Genomic DNA, 21,302 nt, shown 5'->3' with positions numbered 1-21,302 from the left:
CCGACAAAGAGATGAGAAAGGTGAAGTGCCTCCAGCTCATGTCTGTGGAAGAAACCAGGGAAATTTTGTCTGGAGGGAAGACTGGGTCATGGTGGCTGTTTTCAAGTCCTTGAAGGGATTAGACTTGGGTGCTCTGGGCTCCAACAAGAACTAGGAGCAGAGCCTGGAAGCTCCAGGCAATGGGGTTGTGGCCCCGTGGAAGGAGATGCTTGGACGGCAAGATGACCCAGTGGAGAGGCACTGCGTCTGGAGACTGAGGCCGTCAGCTCCCACCTCCTGCCCTGGGTGCGGCACTTGTGAACTCCAGGGTCCTCATTTGATAGAATGAGTCAAAAGCCCCTTCTAATTTGAGCCTGGGTCTGTGCCATGCAGGTCCAGCACATCAAAGCTCTCCATTATTATTATCAGGACATAAATACTGGTTGGTGGAATTGTCTCCAGAAACAACAGCCCTCCCCTGGAGTCAAGGACACAGTGGAAGGGATTTGAACTTGGGCCTGACTGCTGAGGTCCCTTCTGCCTCAGAGGCTGTCTGCTTCTGCCTGGCCTTGGTGGGTTCCAGGGTAAGGCCAAAGGGTCATCCCTCAGAGATACTGTGCAGGGCATAAAGCGAGGCCCGTACACTCAGTCCTTCCCACTCTTTCTGTCGGGAGCCTGAAACATGGGATTCCTTTGGTTTGTGCTCGTTCCTATCATCACTGTTTCCATGTCTTGGAGGAGAGCACACGTTGTCTCATTGTGGTCAGCAGAGGACCACGAGGGGGCAGTTGGAATTGCTGCTGGCCTCAGGAAGGGTATCCCACAGGAACGCCAGTGTTTCTTTGTGGACTGTGCCCAGGATCCAGCCCTGGGCATTGGCTTGAGTGGGTGGGTTCTCTGGCTCCATGAAAGGCGAAAATTTATAGCAAACTCTTCAGGAGGGTAGCTGGGGTGGCCGGGGGTGCATGCCAGGGGTGGGACTCTTCTGTCAGTGACTGATGACCCCCTGGCCAAAGCTAGTGAATGTCCTGTTTGTATATGACCTGGTTTCCTTTGAACAAATGCATGTTCACGTGGCATACACATGTGTGTTCTGGGACTGGAGGATAACTCACCCTGCCATGGTGAGGCTTCTGTGCATGGAGGAATGTGAGGACCAGATCCCTCCTTCATGCTCACAGGTCTTTCATTTCCTTTCAGGTGCTGAAGCAAAACCTGTTTTGTCTAAGAAAGAGAAGATGAAGCTGCGACGGGCCAGGTGGCTCCAGAGTAAGTTGTCCTCTCAGTCTGCCTAAAACATCTGGGATATTGGCTGCGGGGTCTCTGCTCCTGGCAACGGGAGCCGCTTTGTAACTGCTACCCACAGTGTCCCCTGGTGAGGCATGTGGCCCTTCCACAGTGGGCGCTCAGGACAAGTCCTGGGGGCCCAACAGGCCAGGGACAGACTCTGTCAAGCTCTTTCTACAGAAGGAAGGGGAGTGTGTGTGTATGTGTACGCGCATGCATGTGTGTTTATGTATGTGTGTACAAGTGCATGTATGTTTGAGTGTCTGTGTGTGTGCGCATGTGTGATGGGGTGAGATTCTAGACTGGCTTCCCTCTGGCTGCTGTTTGTACCTTTCACTAGCCCTGAATCATCCTTGCCTGGGCCCTTGATTGTAAGGGCTGGGGGCAGGGAGACACTCAGAGGTCTGAGATGAGTAGAGGGCCTGGGTGATCTTGTCAGGCCTCTAAATTAAGGTAAGGAACTTTAGAGAGTGTCTTGGTTTACAAGAGAAAACCTCGCACCTCACCTGCATGGCCCATTTCTGGTCCCTCTGAATGCTCCTTCCTTCTTCCTCTTCACGGACCATAGTGGGAGCCATGTGTTTGCACCTGTGGTGGCCTGAGTCACCAGAGTCAGTACAAATGTGTGGTACAGATTTAAGAACATTCCCCCAGGCTCTCCTGCACCAGCTCAGGCCAGTCAGCCTGGATCTCATCCAGACCTCCCAGTATCCTCTTGTGTCTACAGGCCATGGCTTCCTGGGCCCAGTGGCTCCTGGTCTGGGATTCCTAGTGTATTTGAGCTGGAAGGGGCCTTTGCAAGCCTCCAGTCCAAATGAGGTTCTGAAGTCTAGTGGTCAAGACCTAGGGTCAAGATAGGCACCCAACCAGTGCACCCAACCAAGATAGGCTCCTCTGCTGTCATTAGCACCAAGGACAGTGCCATGAAGAGAGGCTGGAAGCTCCCCTTGCCCATCCAGAAGAGAGGTTAGTCCTGGGGGTTCTCACAGGCCTGGTGCTGCTGCTGTTTGGGGTGAGAGAGGGAGGCCTGGGCTGTGCCTGGTCCTCTGGAATGGGGCTGGAGGGAGGGAGGCCCTGTGATGCTGCTGGTCCTTGGACCCAAGGAATGGGCTGCTGCATGACTTGAGTTCAGCCACACTCCTGCCTCCCCTGGCACCTGTCCTGTCCTCCCAGAATGCAGACCCAGCTAGACGTGGAACTGCAGTGGTATGCTAGCTCTTCCCATGAACATGCTTCCCCTTTCCTGACAGTCTCAAACCCTCCCATCCCAGATTTGAGGTCTGAGTATGGAGGGAAGAACAGATGGAGAAGGAATCTGGGAGCCTTTGTTTTCTGCTACTCTAAGACTTGGGAAAATGCCAAAAAGGTTGGCCCAGAAGAATGGGCTAGTAGCTGCCCTTGGTGGAGCTCCCCTGGGGGAGCCCCCACTTCAAGCCTGCCCCCTGTTCAGCATGTTGCTCACTAGGCTTAGGGTCTGATGTGCCATGGCCTTGTAAAGCAGAGAGTGGGAAGGAAGTGCCCTGTTCTTCTCTGGCCTTGGTCTATGCCCCTTCATACATGAGTGTACACGCAGCATGAGTTGGCACAGGAACTGGACCCACACCTTGTTGCTGGGATGTCTACAAGGCATTGGGGAGTAGAAGAGAAGAGGCAGAGTGTGGGGAGCCCTCACCACGCAGGGCTTTGCATTGGACTCCTGGGAGCTGCTGAACTGCCCCCCAGGGGATGTAGAAAGAACATTTCTGTTCATAGAAGAGAGAGAAGCTGGCCATGGATGAGCCCTACCTAGGGATGGCCAGTCAGTGCAGGCTTCCTGAGCAGGTGCATGGAGGGGACTCTGCACACAGGGGCCTCACTCACTTAGTCTTCCTGTAGGACACCTTTAGCAGGCTGGCAGTATTCCACTGTGGAACCACACTGGAGCCTGGAGTTTGAACATGGGCCAGAAGACCAGGAATCCTCTTCCTCCTCACTTCTAATGAATTCTGCAGCTTCAACCCAAGATACAGGGCAGGGCAGGGGGTGGTTCTCCTGCTTGGGGAGGTCTCTGGGGCCTCTTCCTCCCCCACCTCCCTCTCCTGTCCTTCTTCCACAGTGGCTGATTGGTGCTCTACATGGTTAGCTGCCTGGACCGCCAAAGCTTCTGTGCGGCCAAGGACAGCTTTCAGGGCTGAACTACATGTGACCCAGGTGAGAAGCACAGATCGAGCCCATGCAAGGTAGAGCCACAGGCAGGCCGTGAGAGTCTTGTCCAGCTCCTTCCTTTTCCAGATGAGGAAACTGAGGTCTAGACAGGTTGTGTGGTGTGCCCAATATCCCAGATCATGAAGGGGAAACTTGGGAATCAAACTCAGGTTATCTGAGTCCAGATTCAGCCATCTGTCTGCTGCACCACATACCCCTCTCCAATAAGAGTGGTTCAGAAGTGATTCTCACCACGTCCCATCAACAACACCAAGGACGGACCTTCCTCTAGCACCAAGCTGGTCCCAAGGCTGTTGTCAGCCATTTGCTATCTCATTGACATGATGCCTGTGTGTGTATGCCTCTGCAACCTTCAGTTATACATGGCGGTGCTGCTGCTGCTGCTGGTGACGATGGCAATGGTGATGATGGCGATGGTGATGATGACAATCACAATGAGAGTGATGGTGGCAAAGATGGTAATGATCGCAGCAGCGATGACAACTGATGACGACGATGATGACAATGACAGTAGCTGCACATTGATGCACAGCACTTTACAAATGGGAGCTCATTGGGTCTTCCATGACCTTGGGAGATGGGGGCTGTTACTCTCCCCATTTTACAGATGAGGAAACTGAGGCAGACAGTGATGAAGCAATTTGCCAGGAGGAGACACAGCTAGGAAGACCAAGGGGGCTTCACTGGCTCTAGGGAAAGGCCTTCTTCCCCATGTTTGGAGTACGTTGACTTGGGCAGGCAGCATCCATCCTCCAGGCCAGGCAGTGGCCTACAAAGCTTCTGTTCCCTCCAGAGAAGATGCTATTGGGCTTCTCTCTCAAGTGATGTATAGAGGAGGGCAGAAGTCCTAGGGTTTCTTGGGCCATTCTTGACTCACTTGCTTGTGGTCTGTGCTCTGAACTCGATAGTTCATGGTCACTCACTGAGGTAGAACTGGTCTGTAAGCGCTAGCTCTTCCTTCAGGACATGGCTTATTTCTGGGGTGCTCCCCTTGTTCCTGCTGTCCTCACCAAGGACTCTTCCACCCTCCACTACCCTGCATATGGTGACCAAGACTTGGGAGCTCTTGCTGATGCCTCCTGCCCTGGGCTGTTCCTTCAGCTCTTGGAAGCTCCCTTTCTAAGGGACCTGCCCTTCCTGGGCAGGTTGGCATGGTCACATTTTCCCTTTTATTTTGGACCTGACAGACACCAAATAAGATGAGACTTTCCTTATACAAAGCAGAGAGGGGAAAGAGGATTGCCTGCAAGCCTGAAATCTCTGGCAGGCCATGACTCACTTTTCGTTTAAGGGTGGGGAGCCACTGTCCCACCTGCCAAGGGTTTATTGACTGGCTGACTGACCTGGGATGCTTCATACCTCCCTAATTCTCTTAGGCTTTCTTGAGAGATGCTCCAGGGACCCTCTTCTTTTTCTTTCTGGCAACCCTCCCACTCCCATCCCCAGTTGCTGCCTTGCTCCTTCAACAAGAAGGGAAAACAAATGCGTGACAAATGTCCCTCCACTGAGCAAGACCTGTCCTCATCCATTTAAGGCTATGCGAGAGAGCTGTGCCCTCCCAGCCTGTAGAATTCAGCCCATGTTGAATTTTTCCCTGCCATGAATCAGAAGATGCCACATCAAGGACTAGTCATGCCTTGGTCAGGGTCAAAGGACCAGAGCTGGAATGCAGGAGGGGCTGAGGCAAGGTGATAGCCCAGGGCCAGGGCCAGCAGGCCAGGCGGCCTCTAAACTAGGAGCTGGCCAGAGGTTAAAGCCAAGGCTGGTAGGGAGTGCGGGCCTGAGCTCAGGGATATCTGTGCAGGAGCTGACAGGTGAGGCAGAGCCACCACACAAAATGGACAGAGACAGAGATGGAGATAAGATGGAGGAGGGATGGAGGAAGGAAGGAGGGGAGAGGAACAGACAGAGAGAAAAAGGGAGGTGAGGAGACAGAGAAGGACAAAAATCAGTGTAGGACCAGCCTGGGAGGGGGGAAGTGCCTCAATGTCCCCACCCAGGCTTTTGTTGTACCCCTCTTGGTGTCTCTTAGAGAAGATTAGGAAGTGAGTTTGAGGTACTTGGTTCCCTGTGCCCAGAGCCTGGCATCTATCATAGCAGCTTTGTTGATATCAAGCTCTCAAATGGTTTCATGTCTTCTTGGGTCATGGGTTAAAACACCTTCGTTTTGCCTGGGAGCCTTCCCTCTCCTCCCCTCTGGTTTTGGCCCAGTGTGCTAGCACTCTGAGAACTTTAACCAGTCCAAATGTCCCAGGGCCTGGGCTCTACATTCCATTCCAAGTCAAAACATGTTTTGGGATAATCTCCACGATCCTAACTGTAAGATTTATGGACATCCCCCTAAGTCCTGGCAGCCCCTCTGCCTGCATCCTGCAGGATTCCTTGGTGGTGCTGTTTCTTCCCACCATCGCGGCATTAAAAATAACAGTGGGCAAATTTGGGGACGTGGGAAGTCAGGACCAGGACCTCCGTTGGGCTGGCAGACCTGGGAGAAATCTGTTCTCAAACATTAGGCATTTGCATTGGGGCCCAGACAAATATACCCAAATTCCTTTGCAGGACTCCCAGAGCTGTGGGTAGATTAGCAGCCCCATGCCCTGCCCTCAGGTTCCCTGAGAAGAGGTCAGAGGGAGGCCCAGACAATGACCACCTCTCTAAGCATCATAACATGACTTGCTTTTAAATTCATTCCTGTTTCCAGGCCTGGTGCTCTAGCCCCAGCCCAGCTGCCTTGACTGTGGCCTGTGTAACCCTAGACCTCCAGGGGTCTCTGTTTTCTCCTCCATAAAAGAAAAGGGCCAGGTCCGATGGGGGCTGGGGGGTCCCTTCCAGGTCCTCAGGGGCTTTGGTGCTTGGTGGCATCAGGAGAGGTGGCAGTGTTGGGCAAGGGGGCAGGCAGAGAAGGCATCCCAGGCAGAAGCTATTGCATGCGTGAAGGCAGAATGTAGCAGAAGCGTTGGAGAAGGATTCAGCTTGGTGGGAGCCCAGGAAGGTGTGATGAGGCAGCCTGAGCTGAAAAGGTCAGAGCTTAGAGATCAGCCTGTTCGGTAGGCTTAGATGGGGGAGGTCACTTGCCCAAGGTCATCCAGCTAAGTCATGGCAGAGCTAAGACAAGAGGTCAGGTCTCTCAGCTCTTAAGTGCACACTCTTTCTAACTCCAGGGGGCTCTGAATGCCAGGGTCACAAGTTCCTACTTTGAAGGGATGACCTCTAGTGTGCAATGGCAACAAGGTGGAGGAAGAGGCCTTGGGAGCTGTGCCAAGGAGGTGGGTGATGGTGGAAGGCACTTTAGTGCTGTGCAGTGTGAGGGAGAGGGAAGACTGAAAAAAGCGGGAAGGTCAGGGGCTTGTGAGGACCCTGAGTACTTGCCATGGACTCAAACATGTGCCCTGGGGCCACTGGGACGCCGGGTGTGCCTGCCCTATCTCCACAGGCTGTTTGATGCCTTATCTAGCTAGCCTGTTGTTTCTTAGTAGAATGAGCATCTGTTAAGTGCCGCCTGTGTGCAAGCATCCCCTTAGGAGACCTGTTGTGGAGCGAGGCTGTGTCCCTTCCTCCCTCAGTTAAGTCTGCTGTTTACCTTTACCTCCCTGCCCCAAGGAAGGACAAGCAGAGTCTGCACCAACTGCCAGACCTGGTCTGCATTCTCCAGAATCAGCAGGGTCCTAGAGCTCCTCACCCTTTCTAGCTGTGGGAACTTGGCCTTCTCCTCCTTGATAAAATGGTGCCCCTGTAGGGGCACCTCCAGGGTCACGCCCCTCATCACCCTCCAAGCTCAGTGGGAGTTGGGCATCCTTGGAGGATACATGAGTCTGTGTATTGACATTGTCTCCTAGGGGGTCAAGCCTGGAGCTCAGAGCCTGCTGAGGGCTGGCTGGACGTCCTGAGCATCGTGATTGCTTTGGAGGCCCTTGTCCTCAGGGGTTGTGCATCAGCAGGAGGCATCAGGGGCCACTCTTCTCCCCTTTGGTGGCTCAGGTCCCAGCTGCCCCCACCCCCCCCTCCCCGGGGTCGGGTTTGATGAGGAGGCTCTGCATTTAACCTTCCTCCCTCATATGACTCACCTGTTCACATCCCAAGCCCTGCTTTAGAATCCTTGGGCACTAAGGGCCTTTTCAAGAGGAAGATGGAAAAAAAGAAAGCTTTCCTTGCCAGTCTCTCTAGTCTCATGATCAAGCCTATAATTAAAAAGTGCACATCTGTGATTAAGGAGAGAAAATAACCTCCCAAGCGTGCCTCAGCGTGCCTCCCTCCTCACTCTCCCTTCCTCCTTCCTCCCTGCTCTCTGCTCCCTCCTCTTTCCCTCTCTCTCCCCTCCTTCCTCCTCTTCTCAGGGTCTCAGGGCTCAGGGTACATGGCAGAAAGGCAAGCCCTGAGCTCCTCAAGGGTTCTCTTGGCAGCAGCAGGGCCAGTTGGGGAGGGCTTGGTGTCTGGCCTCGTGCTGCCTTGGTCTGTGTCTGATGGGGTGGGGGCAGGCACCCTGCAGGGGCCCTGATTCATCCCCACCCCCTTTCTGTTCTTCTCTGATTCAGAAATAGATGCGATCAAGGCGGCAGAAGAGACTCGCAAGGCGGAGGCGAGACGGAAGGCCACGGCCGTCGTGGGAGACCTGCACCCCCTCATGGAGGCCTTGCCTGAGCTTTCAGAGCTAGTGACGGTCAGCCGTCCCAGGAGGAAACTCAAGAGGTGTGTGAGTGAGTGTGCATGTGCACTGTGTGTGCGTGCATGTAGGTGGGTAGGTGTGACCTCATAGTCACACTGTGGAGCCTGAGGCCAATGGTGCTGCACCCCTGGTCTTTGTGGCTCTGCCATAGAGTGGGAAGACTCTCATCCTAGCTGCTGGGATTGCATTGTACTCCCTTCTTTGAGCCTCAGTTTATTCCTCAATAGAATGAGGGAGATGGAGTCAGCTGCCTGAAAAGAAATGCCTAGAACAACACCCCCAGCAGTTTCTGAGGGTCTGTACCATACCACACCCATCATCTTCATTTGGTGAATGTTTAACATACTTTTCACACACTCAAGGGCACCTGCCGGGTCCTTACCTGAACCCGGGGTGCCCACTGCCTCTCTGGGCCACACATTCCTTGGCAGAGTAGGGGGCTCCACAGTGTACAGAGGGCTGGACTTGAGTCAAGAAGACCTGAGGTCAAATCTAGCTTTAGACACGTAGTTTCTGTGTGACATTGGGCAAGTCACTTGACTGCTGCCTGCCTTAGTTTCCTTATTTGTAAGATGAAAGTAATAAAATAATGTTTTTAAAGGGCTTTGCTATGCAAAAGTGATATGTAAATTCAAGCTACCATTGTTATTATCCTCATTTAACAGATGAAGAAACAGAAGTCCAGTTACTTACCAAGCTTTTATTAATTAAGCCTCCATGTGCCTCTCATGGTGCTAAGAGCTGGGCATACAAAGAAAGACAAAAGAGTAAAGGACAGAAAGCATTCCAGGTCTGCAGGACTCCAGAGACATTCCCTGGAGCCGAGAGGTGGACACAGCCAGGAGGCTAGGGGAATGGAATTGAGGAGGACAAGGTGGGGAGTGAGGTGAAAGAATAGAAAGGGAGGAGGGGACTGGGCATGAAGGGCTCTGAGGATCAAAGAGAGGGTTTTGTATTTGATCCTGAAGGCAATAGGGAGCCACTGGAGCTTATTGAGTAAGGAGGTGACATGTTTGGACCTGCACTTTAGGAAGATCAGTTTGACAGCTGAATGGAGAATGGACTGATGGGGGAGAGACTTGAGGCAGGCAGACCCCACCCCCCAGCAGCTGTGGCAGTAGGCCAGGTGTCAAGTGATGAGAGTCCCAGGGTGGGGACAGGGGCAGAGGAGAGAAGGGGGCATATTAGAGATGCTGCAGAGGTGAGATTAACAAGAGATGATGCAGAGATGACATTAAGGAGAGAATGTTGCAGAGGTGACATCAAGGAGAGACGTTGCAGAGGTGACATCGATGAGAGACGTTGCAGAGGTGACATCGATGAGAGATGTTCCAGAGGTGACATCGACGAGAGATACTGCAGAGGTGACATCAACAAGAGACGTTCCAGAGGTGATATCGATGAGAGACGTTCCAGAGATGACATCGATGAGAGACGTTCCTGAGGTGACATCGAGGAGAGACGTTCCAGAGGTGACATCGAAGAGAGACATTCCAGAGGTGACGTCGATGAGAGACGTTCCAGAGGTGACATCGACAAGAGATACTGCAGAGGTGGCACTGATGAGAGATGAGGCAGAGGTGAATTGGATGGACCTTGGCTCCCTTTTGGATCTGAGTGATGAGAGAGAGTGAGGAATCAAGAGTGACTCTTAGGTTGTGAGTCTAGGGACCTGGGAGGAGGGTGGTGCCTCCTGCAGTGATCAGTAGAGTGGGAGGGGGCATGTTCAGAGAGAAAGAGAATTAGTTCGATTTTGGATACATCTGAGGCCCCTGCTTTGTGTGTGAAGTGCTTGTTCTGGCCCTGCCCTCGGGAAAGGAAGGAGGGATAGACAAAGACCCAGGTGAGCACTCAATAGTGTGCTTGATGCCTGGGGAACCAAAGGGTGAACTTGCTGTGCAAGTAGGGAAGGAGGGAGAGAGGGACTATGGCAAGACCAGCAGATGTGCCAACAAGTATGGAACTGGCAGCTTGCATTTAGGATTAGGGTTAATGAGTATTATAAATAAGAAAAAAGATCACTTGCTATTTGTTGCCTGGAAGCCCTGGTCTTCCAGTATGTGTAATACCCTTTGTTGGAGCCTATCACCACTCATCCTCATCTCAGGCTGAGATTTTTGCCCTGACTTTTTCTAACACCCACAAAGAAGAAAGACCTAATATCCTACAGGCCTTCCTCTGGTTCTCTGAATGTTTTGTGAGCAGTGGCATAGTGGGATTTCTTTGTTTGTGGGGGATATGTGTATATGTATTTGTGTGTGTGGTGTGTATATGTGTGACTATGGTATATATGTGTGTGTGTGTATGTGAGTGTGCATAATGTATGTGTGGCATACATATGTGTGTATGTATGTATGGGCATATGGTATATGAATGGTAGCTGTATGTGTATGTATATATGTGCATTGTATGGTATGTGTGTATTAGAATGTGTATGGTATATATGTATGTGTCTAAGTCTGTGCACATGTGAGTGGTGTATGAATGGTATGTATCTATGTATTTATGTCTATATGTGTATGTGGTGTGTATGTGTGTGTATGTACCCCAAAGGAGGCAGGATCTGTATCCCCTCCCCCCTGGTGTCTCAGTTTTTTCCTTTGTCAAAGGAGGGGGTTGGGCTTGATGCCCCCGTTCCCTGCAGAGCAGTGTCCTGGAAAGTTCCTTGCCCATGGGGATGTTCCTGGTTATTCTCAGTGACTCGGGCACTGGCTTCTGAGCTGATGAGATGAGCTGTGACATGTCTGCTTCTATTCCTGTAATCTCAGGAGGGGTTTCTGAGACTTGAGTTGGTGCTTGACCAGCTACATGGTCTGGAGGGCATCTCTTGGCATTTTCATGGGTGGTCATCACAGTCGTGGTGCCCTGGCCTCCTCAGGCCCACCCTCCGGGCCTGTTGTCCAGCGGGTTAGCCACCTGCTGCGGTGGCCTTCGGGGAGGCGGCAGCCTTCTGTTGCATGTGGCCAGTCTGTATCCCTAAGAAACTCTTGGAGTTCATGAGATAGATTTTCGCTCAAGGAAACAGTGGGGGATCATGGGAAGAACCCCCTACACACACACTGTGCTGGTCACCTCTTCTACATTTGTTTCCTCCTTTGTTGGACTGCAGCGGCCCTGGGGGCACACAGCTCTTCTGTCTCCCCTCCACAGAGGGACAGGTTGGGGTCCTCTCTAGCCCCAGGTCTGGGATCTCACAGAAGAAGCAGGCATCCAGCCAGAGAACACCAAGGAGGCTGCTGAGCCAGTAGGGGGAGGAGCTTCTCCTGCAGTTTCTGCTTGGAAACAAGCTTGTCAGTTCCGCAGCATTCACCTTTGTCCTGGTGGTGGTCAGTGCTTCCCCTGGCTTGCTTCCTTCTCCAAGTCCCTCCATCCTTCTCCATGTTCATCATAGAACATCCAGGACAGGGAGACCCTGTGGGCAGCGTGCTGTGTCCACTTCTGGAAAGTCATTGATCCATAGGGGACTTGGATGGGCCAAGCAGATGATCTGGGGAGAACAGACTGGACCACCCACAGATGAACCTATGGGATGGAACTGAATGTCATCCCACTGCAGGCCAGGTCTTTCTTAGCCAGGGCTGCTCAGAAGTAGCCGAGGAGGGAGGGAAGGAGTTCCCCCATCCTGGAGGTATCCAAGCCAAGACTGGAGGGCCACTACCCGGGGACTTTGTGGAGAGGACTCCTCTTCAGGGGGTCCCAGGTGCACTGCCCCAAGTGGCCAGAAATGTGCCTCCGTGCAGGGAGGGCTCACTCTTGTCTTCAGAATGGGGAGGGGATTCATGGTCTTTGGGACCTAGATGGGATTGCTTTCTCTCACAGCTGTGTTTTATTTAAGGCAGTCAGCCCCACTGGACCTCCTTGTCTGCCACCTAAATTGAGGAATCCAAGGCCTGGAACATACCGCTTCCCCAGCCTCTCCCAGACAGGGCCGACATCTGGCCCATCCCTCTGGCCCAGGTCCTACTGGATGCCCAGAAGGCTTGTGGTGTCCAGCCCTTGGCACCTTGGCTTGGGACTGCCTTAAGCTGGCTGCCTGTGCTCTCCTGGAGTGGGTTTGGGCTCTGGGGTATCCTCTGCTGCCCTGGGAGGAGTCTCCTGGAATATTCTTGGGGTCTCTCTTTCCAGGGTGGTTGCTCCAAGGGAGAAGCTTGGTGCACCTGTGATTGGCCTGATAGCCCCGGGCAGCACATAGCCTTTGGTGTAGTTTTAAATTCTCTTTCATTGGTGGAAGTACTGACTCAGTGGAACCAGGCCTTTATTTCTTTGAGACTTCTAGGCCATCCCTGAAGTCCATTTAATTTGGGAAATTCCAGAGGGAGTCATGAGGCTAGCTGTGAGCTAGGAAGGGGAGCTGGAAAATGTTGGGTTGGCCTTTCTCCACTTGAATTGGAAAAGCAGGTTGAATTTAAGAATTGTAAGTTAGATGGCCTTGGGATAGTGAGCTCCCTGTTCCTGAGAGCGTGCAGAGTTCTGAGAATACTGAGACCCCTTCAGGTGCTGTGTGAACCCAGGAGGGAGTGGCTTCCCTGAGAACAGGGCTAGGATTACTATCTAGGAAGGACATCCATGCTCCAGCCAGGGCCCAGGAGCATGCAGGTAAACAGGCCCTTCTGGACACTGCCAAAGTCAAAGATCGTGCTGACTCTCCCTCTCCTTCTTCCCACAGCGCCCCAAGGCAGAAGGCTGAGCCCACAGATTTCAGCCGCATGACCCCGGCCCAGAAGCGCAAACTTCTGTGAGTATGGTCAGAACCACACTGCCCCTGAGGGTGTTGCCCGGCCAAGGGGTGAGCTGGGCCACCCCCTGGGTCCCTGCAAGGTTGGCCCTAGAGTCCTCTGTGTGACCCTGGGGTCTCCTGGTCAGTCAGGCCAGTGCTGGCCAACCTCTGCTCATCCCCCGGGCTCTGGCCTCTGGACGGCCCAGACTGGCTCCATTCTGTGTTATAGCTCTAGTCAGGGATGACCACGGTGACCACCTGTGAGCCCAAAACCAATGGCCAGCCTTGAGACGCAGAGGCAGTCCTGGCGCTTCCTGAGCAGAGAGAGAAGGCTTCAGGTTCTGGTAGTGGGTTGTCAGAATCATCTGGTCAGTCCCTGTCATTTTGTAGTAGAGGAAGCTGAGGTGTAAGGAGAACGGACTCCAGCTCCAAGACAGACACGAATGGGCTTCCGAGACCATGGTGTTCAGCACCTTCATCTTAGAGATGGAGAAACTGAGGCCTGTGGTCACCAAGGCAGTCATCATCCCCAATGAGATTTGAACCCAGATCCTCTGACAGAGGGCAGTGCCTTCCCAGCATGCCCTCCTGCCATGTCACATTGTCTCTACTGGCCGAGCTTTCCTCGGACTTATTCCCACATACTCACAGGATGCTAGCCAGGATCATGATGTGCACGTATGTGTGCGTGCGCACTGTATGCATGTGTGCATGTATGCATGTACATGCACATGTGTGTACATATCAGTGCTGTGTATTATGCTTGTGTGCATGTGCATTTGTGTATGTGTCTATGCATGTGTGTCTGTATATATGTCTGCATATGTGTATGCACGTTATTGCATGTCTGTGCATGCATATTGTGTGTCTGTACACATGTGCATGTATGTGTGTGCACACAGGCCAGTGTGTGTGCATGGGTACTGTGCACATGTCTATACATGTGTGTGCATGGGTGCACATGTGTGCACACGTGTCTATGTGTGAGTGCATGCCGATGCAAGGGTGTGTGTGCACATACATGTATGCAGCATTGGTACCACAGCTGTCTACAGGCCAGATATGCAGGTGACGCCCTCCGCATGCCTCTGGGTAGGCGTTTGGGCCTTGTCTCATTCTTTTTTTCATCAGACTACCGGTACTTCCCCAGCTGGCAACAAGGGAATGCTATGGGGCACAGAGCCTGAGGCCTGGAGTCAAGAAGACCCAAGTTCAAATGTGCCCTCAGATACTTTCTTACTATGTGACCCTGCTCTAGTCCCTTTACCTTTGCTTCAGTTTCCTCATCTGTGAAATGGGGATCAGCACAGCCCCACCCTGCTGGGGTTGTTGTGAGGGAGGCCCTCAGCAGATGCTCTGACCCACCCGGTTTGCTTCTTTCAGAGATGATGAGATGGCACGGTTCCAGGAGGTGGTCACCAGCCCTTCCTATCAAGCTGACCCTCTGAGAGCCATTGGCGAGCATCTCTCTAAGAGGCTGAGACAGGAGGAGGAGGCGGCAAGGCTCTAGGTTGGACAGCGTTGGAGGCCGGACTCTTGTGTCAGTGGGTGGAGGCAGTGCCTGCTCTCCTTGTGCCCCTCACCCACCATTTGAGAGAGGCTGGTAGTGGTGACTTGACCCCCACCTACCTCACAGGGCTGTTGTGAGGGACTGCTAATAAAGTGACCACTGAGGGTTTTGGAAATGCCACATGCTCAGCTCAGGGACATTGGTTGCAGCAGAGAAGGAGGCCAGGAGCTGGTGCCCAGCTGTGGGACCCCAGTCCTGTTTGGGGGCCCCCACAAGCCAGAGAGGCCTGCTGGGGGGGTGCCACTCTTCACCCGGACTAGCATCAGGGTTCCCTGGGGTGGGGATTACGGGCCCATCCACTGCTTCTGAGGGTGTGGCACACGGTGGGGGTTGGGGGGCCATCTACACTGTCCCTCCCATGTTCTTCCTTGTCCAGAGAGACCCCTGGCTAGTCAAGGAGCAGGCGCTTATGAAGTGGCTACTGTGTGTGAGTACATCCAGGACTTTGTACCTGGTGCTGGGGACACAAAGACCAGGGTGGAGCTGATGTCCAGATTGGGCATTGAACCCAGATCCTGTCAATTGGTTTGCTTTGTGTGGGCCCATAGAAAATGACTGAACCTTACTTTCTTGATCTGTAAAATGGGAGTAATAACTCCTGTGCTCTCCCTACTCTGGGCTTTTAGGAGGGCACATATAATAATGATTATTATAATAATGGTGATGAGGAGAGTCAGCATTGATTCAGTACCTACTATGTGCCAGACCATGTCCTCAACTCTTTACAAGGCTTGTCTCATTTGATCCTCACAACCCTGGGAGCTAGATGTTGTCACTGGCCCCATTTCACAGATGAGGAAATGGAGACAGACAAGTCAGTGACTTGACCAGGGTCTGACGGCTAGGAGGCATCTGGGCATTGGTGATGCCTGTAGCAGTCGCCATGAGTGTGAGGTGGTTTGTAACTGAGGAGGTCAGTGTGGAACATCAGGGGCTCTCAGCTCCTCAGAACCTTGGTCTTATTGGAGAATTTGTAAATGGGTCAGCACAGTTACTGTCATCTCTAAAAGTCAAGGACTGGAAGGGGGGAGTTCTCCATGGGCCCTTCTCTCATGCCCTCCCAGGCTTCCTGGTGGGCTGGCTCTTCCCCTGTGGGGTGAGGAGGGGTCTGCTAGGACAAGGAGCCTGCTGCCCAGAAGTAAGAGGGGGCATCGGCAGCCCTTAGGGCAGCAGGATTGGGGGTGGGCTGGGGGTCAGTGTTGGCCTCTCTCCTAAATGCAGAGCAGAAAAGAGCAGGTCTGGTTGTCAAGTGTAATCCAGGGCTCAGGCTTCAAGCAGGGTTACTGTGCCCGGCTGGTCTATGTGCCCATCCAACAGGCATCTGCCAGAAGGAAGGAGCTTTGGGAGAAGGAGTGCCCTGTTGGACATAAGTATTTGACCTTTTTAAAATTAAAATTGAATAATTTTCAATGAATGAAAATCCACCTCATCCCTCCCCCCCTTCAAAAAGAAAGAAATGCAAAACGTTTATAGTGAAGGCTCCGATTCCCACGTAGGCCATTCCCCAGAGGTCACTCATCTCTGCCCAGCATCCCTTCTCTGTCAGGAGGTGGGCAACACATGGCCTCAGGAGCCCTCTGGGACTGAGGAGGGGGTAGGGAGTGGCATGCATTGGCATCACTTGTCATCGTATAAACGGCTCTCCTGGTTCTGTTCTCTTCCCTCTGCATCAGTTTCTATAAGTTTTCCTGGATTTCTCTGAAGGCATCCCTCTCACTGCTCCTTAGAGCACCATGACTCTTTTCAGCAGAAAACTGCCTATTTTTGTGACCATTTATCCGCAGGGGAGAACGGAGATCTCTATCAGAGAAGCAGATGGGCAAGACTCCTTTTGGGGCTTGCTGTGGTCAAAAGTGGCCATTTACATTCCGATTCTCTCCAACCGTTGTTTGACTGTGAAGTCTCACATCTCCATAGACCTGAAAGGGAAATCAGTTCCTTTCTCGTGGCTCCTGTTGATCTCGTCCCTGCTCGTGGCTGAGTCCTGGACCCCGCCTCCTCATCCACATTTTCCCAGATTCTCCATAGACCCTTTTCCTCCTCATTTCTCCTTCTCCTCATCTGCTCTGGAGGGGAGAATGTCAATATCTCCTTGGACTACAGCTGCATTTGGGCTTGGAAGGTTTGGGGGGCTGCTCAGACTGGGATGGGGGACATGGTTCTTCAGTTGGTATTCCCCAGGGTTCCCCCAAAGTGCAACCTCACACCAAGAAATGAAGCCTATAGTGAAGGAGCTTTTAATTTCCTTCAGGAAGAAAAAGTAGGCAGAGTGAGGTGGTGGATAGAGATCCTTGGACAGTCCTAAGTGCAGGCATCATGCTGCCCTGGACCTATGGTGTTATTGCCCATTTTACAGGTTGTCTGTGTCCAGCAAGGAGGCAGCTGGAATGCCCAGTGACTCCTGGGGCAGTTCTACTGGGAGGAGGTGGGGTGGGCATGGGGGTGGACCCAGACCCTCTCAGGAAGTGCCTTGGGGGAGGGGGCGAGGGCAGAAGCTCTCCACCCCTTGGGCCAGGCATCCTTTGGGCAGTCTGGAGAAGCTGAGGGACTCTCAGAATCATATTTTTATTTACATGAGGAAAAAGGCATGAAATTGAAAAGGAAACCAGTTATAGAGAAAAACAGTTGTCAACATGAAAAAAAAAATCCAAAAAACCAATGTCATGGATCCCAGGTTAAGAACCCCTGATGAAGACCTCTACATATACCCTGTCCATCCCCCTCTGTGTCTCTGTCCCTCTCTGTCTCTCTCCCTTTCCCCCCCTCTGTCCCTCTCCATCCCTCCCTTTCTCTCTGTCTCTGTCTGAAGTTGGTCCATCTGGGATCCTTCTCTCTATGTTGCTGACCCAGTTCCTTTTCCATTCAAACATTTCTAGCTAGGGGAATGTGCACTGCTCACTCCTTGTCTTCCAATCTCTGCATCACCTGCAGTTTCATTCATGTGGAACATGGCAGGAAGTGTCCTAAGTGGCCTTTCTCTGGCCATGCTGCGGCACTGGGCAGCAAACATTTATGATGAACATTTATTATGCTTCCTCTTTCCTCAACCTCTTCCTGCCTTTGGGTAAAGGGGAGAAAGGCCAAGCCTTCAACTTTACCTACTGGACCCCTGGCCTGAGCTGCTTCTTGTCCAGAAAAGGGCTCCACCCTGGGGCTAATGAGAAGCATTGATTACTCATCTGAACTCATCGGTTCAGGTAACTCCCACCAAGTCCTAACTCTCCCCATCCCAGCAGTTCTGAACTCCCAGCCATCACCATTCAAACCCACTTCTCCAAGTTTTGGATCAAAGAGCACGATTATTTTTGTCACTTTATTTGCATAGTTTCAAAATGGTTTTTACCAATTCACAACTGCACTAACAATGTGCTAGTGTGCTTAGCACATCCTTCCAGTGCCGTCTATTGACATCTTTTAGTCATCTTTGCTGTTTGCAGCATGAAACCCCAGGTGCTTTTGATTTGTGTTTCTCTTACTAGTGATTTGGAACATACTTTCATGTGGTTGTTAATGGTTTGTGATTCTTTTGAAAAAATGTTTGTTTATGTAACTTGGATACTAAACGCTTATCATGGAAATAAAAAGAAATTCCTATTCAACTGTTTCCCTTCTTATCCTTGGTGTATTAATGTTGTCTGTGAAGGCACTATTCAGTTTGAAGTAATTAAAGTTATCTACTGTATCTTTTATAATTTCCCCCATCCTTTTTTTGGTTATGGATATATCTTCCTCCCATAGCAGTGAGAGGTACATGATCTATTTCCCTTCTAATTTTTTTTTTAACAGTATGCTCTTTAATATTAAGGTCACATTTCAATTTAGAAGGTATTGCGGAGTGTGGTATAAGGTCTTGGGTTAAGCCTAATTTCTGCCAGACTCCTTTCCCATTTTCCCATCAGTTCTTAGCAAATAAGGACTTTTTCCCTCAGTAACTGATGTTTTTATAACTTTATCAAACAAACACTGGGCTGTTAGAGTTCCATTTCTGATTCTTCCTTGTCTGATCTGTCCTCTATCTTTCTCTCTGTTCTTTAGCCAGTACTAGATGGTCTGGAAGTGTGTGGTTCTCTTCTAAATTTCCCTTGATAGTCTGGAACTTTTGTTTTTCCCAATTAATTTCGTGATTATTTTATCACGTTCTATACTGTGTCCCTTTGGTAATTTGATTGGTGTGTCATTGAAAGGATAAATTAATGTCGGTAGTATTTGGTCATGTTTTTACTTTTATTATATGGACACTGCCCACCTGTGAGCAACGAATGTTCCCTCAGCGCATTTAGATCTTTCTTTATTTCAGAAGTGCTTTGTAACTGAATCCATACAGGTCCTTTGTGCACTTTGGAAGGTCAGTACCCAGATATTTTATGCATTTTGCAATTATTTGGAATGGTCTTTCCCTTTCTATTATTGCGTCTTGTGTTTTGTTATTATTAAAATGAAATTATATTGATATTTGATGGTTTATTTTGTAATTTGCAACTTTGCTGAAGCTGTTAATTGTCTTAATTAGAATCTTTGCTGATTCCCTGGGGTTTTCTAAGGAAACTATCCTATCATCAGTCAATAGAGACAGTTTTATCTCCTTTTGACTTGTCTTTTCATTCCTTTCTCTTGTCTTATTGCATAGCACGGTGCCTGGCTTTTACTTAGTAGGCACTTAAGAAATTGTTTATTGATTGATTGTTGCTGTTGAAACATTTCCAGAATCACATCCAAAATGAATTTTTTCTATGCTAAGGCCTAGGGCTCCCCTGGTGCTCCCCCCTCTCCATGGGGGGGTCGGGGTCTGGGCCTGGGCTGGGGCAAGGGATCTCCCTCTACCCTCTGTCCCTGGAAGGTATCAATGGGCAGCCAAGTGACCTGGACCAGGGTGAAGGGGGCGAGGTGCACACCCAGGTCACTGAGCCTGTAGGAGACCTTGGCTCTTTCTTTCTCAATCTTCCATTTTCACTAGATTTTTGTTTTTATGTTACTTTTATTTCTGATCACTTTCCTTCCCCTCCCCCTCCCCCTCCCCCTCCTCCTCCCCTCCCTCTCCTCCTCCTCCTCCTCCTTCTTCTTCTTCTTCTTCTTCTTCTTCTTCTTCTTCTTTTCTCTCTCTCTCAGCAAGTCCCCTTCCCCATCCCCTCCCATTTTACAAGAGGGGAAAAAGCCAGACAACATATGAACAGACTTTGACAGTGTATGCACTGTTCCACACCAACAGGCCTCTATCTCTGCAAAGAAGAGGAGGCAGCCCTTATTTTATGGTTTTGTTGGGGCCCAACTTGGTTTTAATTTAATGGCACAGTGTTTGTCTTTTCCCCCTTTCCGTGACATTTCTGGGGCCATAGTGAGTGCTGCCCTCCTGGCCCATACTGGTCTTCTCCTGCTCAGCACCCCTCCATGATTTAGCCATCTGTCTGCTGCACCACACACCCCTCTCCAATGAGAGTGGTTCAGAAGTGATTCTCACCACGTCCCATCAAGAACAGGCGGACCTTCCTCTAGCACCAAGCTCATCCCAAGGCTGTTGTCAGTTGTTTGCTGTCTCATTGACGTGATGCCTGTGTGTATATGCCTCTGCAACCTTCAAACTAATTATACATGGTAGTGCAGGGGCAGCTAGGTGGTGCAGTGGATAGAGCACCAGTGTAGGAGTCAGGAGGACCTGAGTTCAAATCTCACCTCAGACACTTGACACTCACTAGCTGTGTGACCTTGGGCAAGTCACTTAACCCCAATTGCCTCATCCTGGGTCATCTCCAGTCCTCCTGATGCATATGTGGTCACTGGATTTAGATGGCTTTGGAGAAGAAGTGAGGCTGGTGACCTGCACAGCCCTCCCTCACTCAGAACAAAGTCAAGTGCAAGTCATGTCATCATTTCTTTGACTGGCATGGTCTTCTTCTACAATGAAGGATGTACACACACATACGCACACACACACACGCACGCACACACCCTCCATGAGAAACCTGTTACATTTCAAGCAAGATTTCTGCCTTGAGGGTGACCTTCTTTGGGGATGGCAATCAGGACTATCACAGAGTGGAAGGGGCTGCCCCAGGAGGCAGCAGGCACCCCTTCCCCGGAGGTCCCTGATCAGGGAAGTCCAGGGGAATTCTGGACCATTCTGGGCTGTCTTTGGTACTGCCAAGGTCCCTGCCCACTCTGAGAGCCCCTTGGTTGGTGAAGGCTTGTTTTTATTCTGCAGACTAGGAAATAGACCTGGGAAATACATCATTGTGCTGAGCTCTGCTCCTGTTCCATGTCAGGAGGAACAAGAGGGACCCCTGGGGGAGCAGGAAGAGGGGGGCAAAGACTGAAGCCCCAAGTCAGAGCAGTCAGGTGTGTGTATGTGTGTGTGTGTGTGTGTGTGTGTGACACATTACACACTGTGGTGGGGTGAGGTGGAACTGGGGGGTTTGGCAGCTGGGAGTGTCAGAAAGGTGGTGGTCCCTGACATCTCAACTAGAGGTCCATTTGTCCTTGGCCACACACAGGACTATGCGCAGAGGATCCTTTAAGCACCCACTACTGTGTCCCAGGCCTTTTGGGGGGGATGTGAATGGTGGTGCTGCCCTTGACAGGAGTGAGCAAGCTTGGAAGAAGGGAGTTGGATGGAAAGAGAGTTTTTTGTGGGCTCGCTGAGTTGGGGTGCTGGGCCATGTCAGGGGTCATTTATGTGGAGATGACGATGAAAGTCATGGTAGCTGAGGGGGTCACTGAGCGTGGATAGAGGGGAGAGGACTAGGCTGGAGGCAGGAGGCAAAGGGCCATGCGTCCCCAGGGTCAGAACTGAGCTGGGAGGCCAGAGGATGTGGCAAACTAGGGATCCTTGGTGACCTTGGAGGCATTTCAGCCATAGAAAGAGGGCATGGGAAGGGCTTCAATTGGTG

The 21,302-nt window shown here is 51.4% G+C and overlaps 1 protein-coding gene across 6 annotated transcripts in view; it reads left to right on the top strand.

The window, feature by feature from the left end:
- SLX9 (SLX9 ribosome biogenesis factor) overlaps positions 1–14,541 on the top strand; it is a 49,415-nt gene extending 34,874 nt beyond the window's left edge. For all 6 annotated transcript variants that reach the window (XM_072640843.1, XM_072640841.1, XM_072640844.1 and 3 more), the window contains 4 exons: positions 1,180–1,248; positions 8,004–8,157; positions 12,801–12,869; positions 14,235–14,541. In XM_072640843.1, the coding sequence (XP_072496944.1) occupies positions 1,180–1,248; positions 8,004–8,157; positions 12,801–12,869; positions 14,235–14,361 (419 nt within the window). In that variant the 3' untranslated portion in view covers positions 14,362–14,541. The remainder of the gene's footprint in view (positions 1–1,179; positions 1,249–8,003; positions 8,158–12,800; positions 12,870–14,234) is intronic.
- Positions 14,542–21,302: the final 6,761 nt, after the last annotated feature.

This window comes from Notamacropus eugenii, chromosome 2 (genome assembly GCF_028372415.1).
Source record: "Notamacropus eugenii isolate mMacEug1 chromosome 2, mMacEug1.pri_v2, whole genome shotgun sequence".
NCBI classification, from domain to species: Eukaryota; Metazoa; Chordata; class Mammalia; order Diprotodontia; family Macropodidae; genus Notamacropus; species Notamacropus eugenii.
The sequence above is the reverse complement of the archived record's forward strand: the minus strand, read 5'-3'. Positions and strand labels throughout refer to the sequence as shown.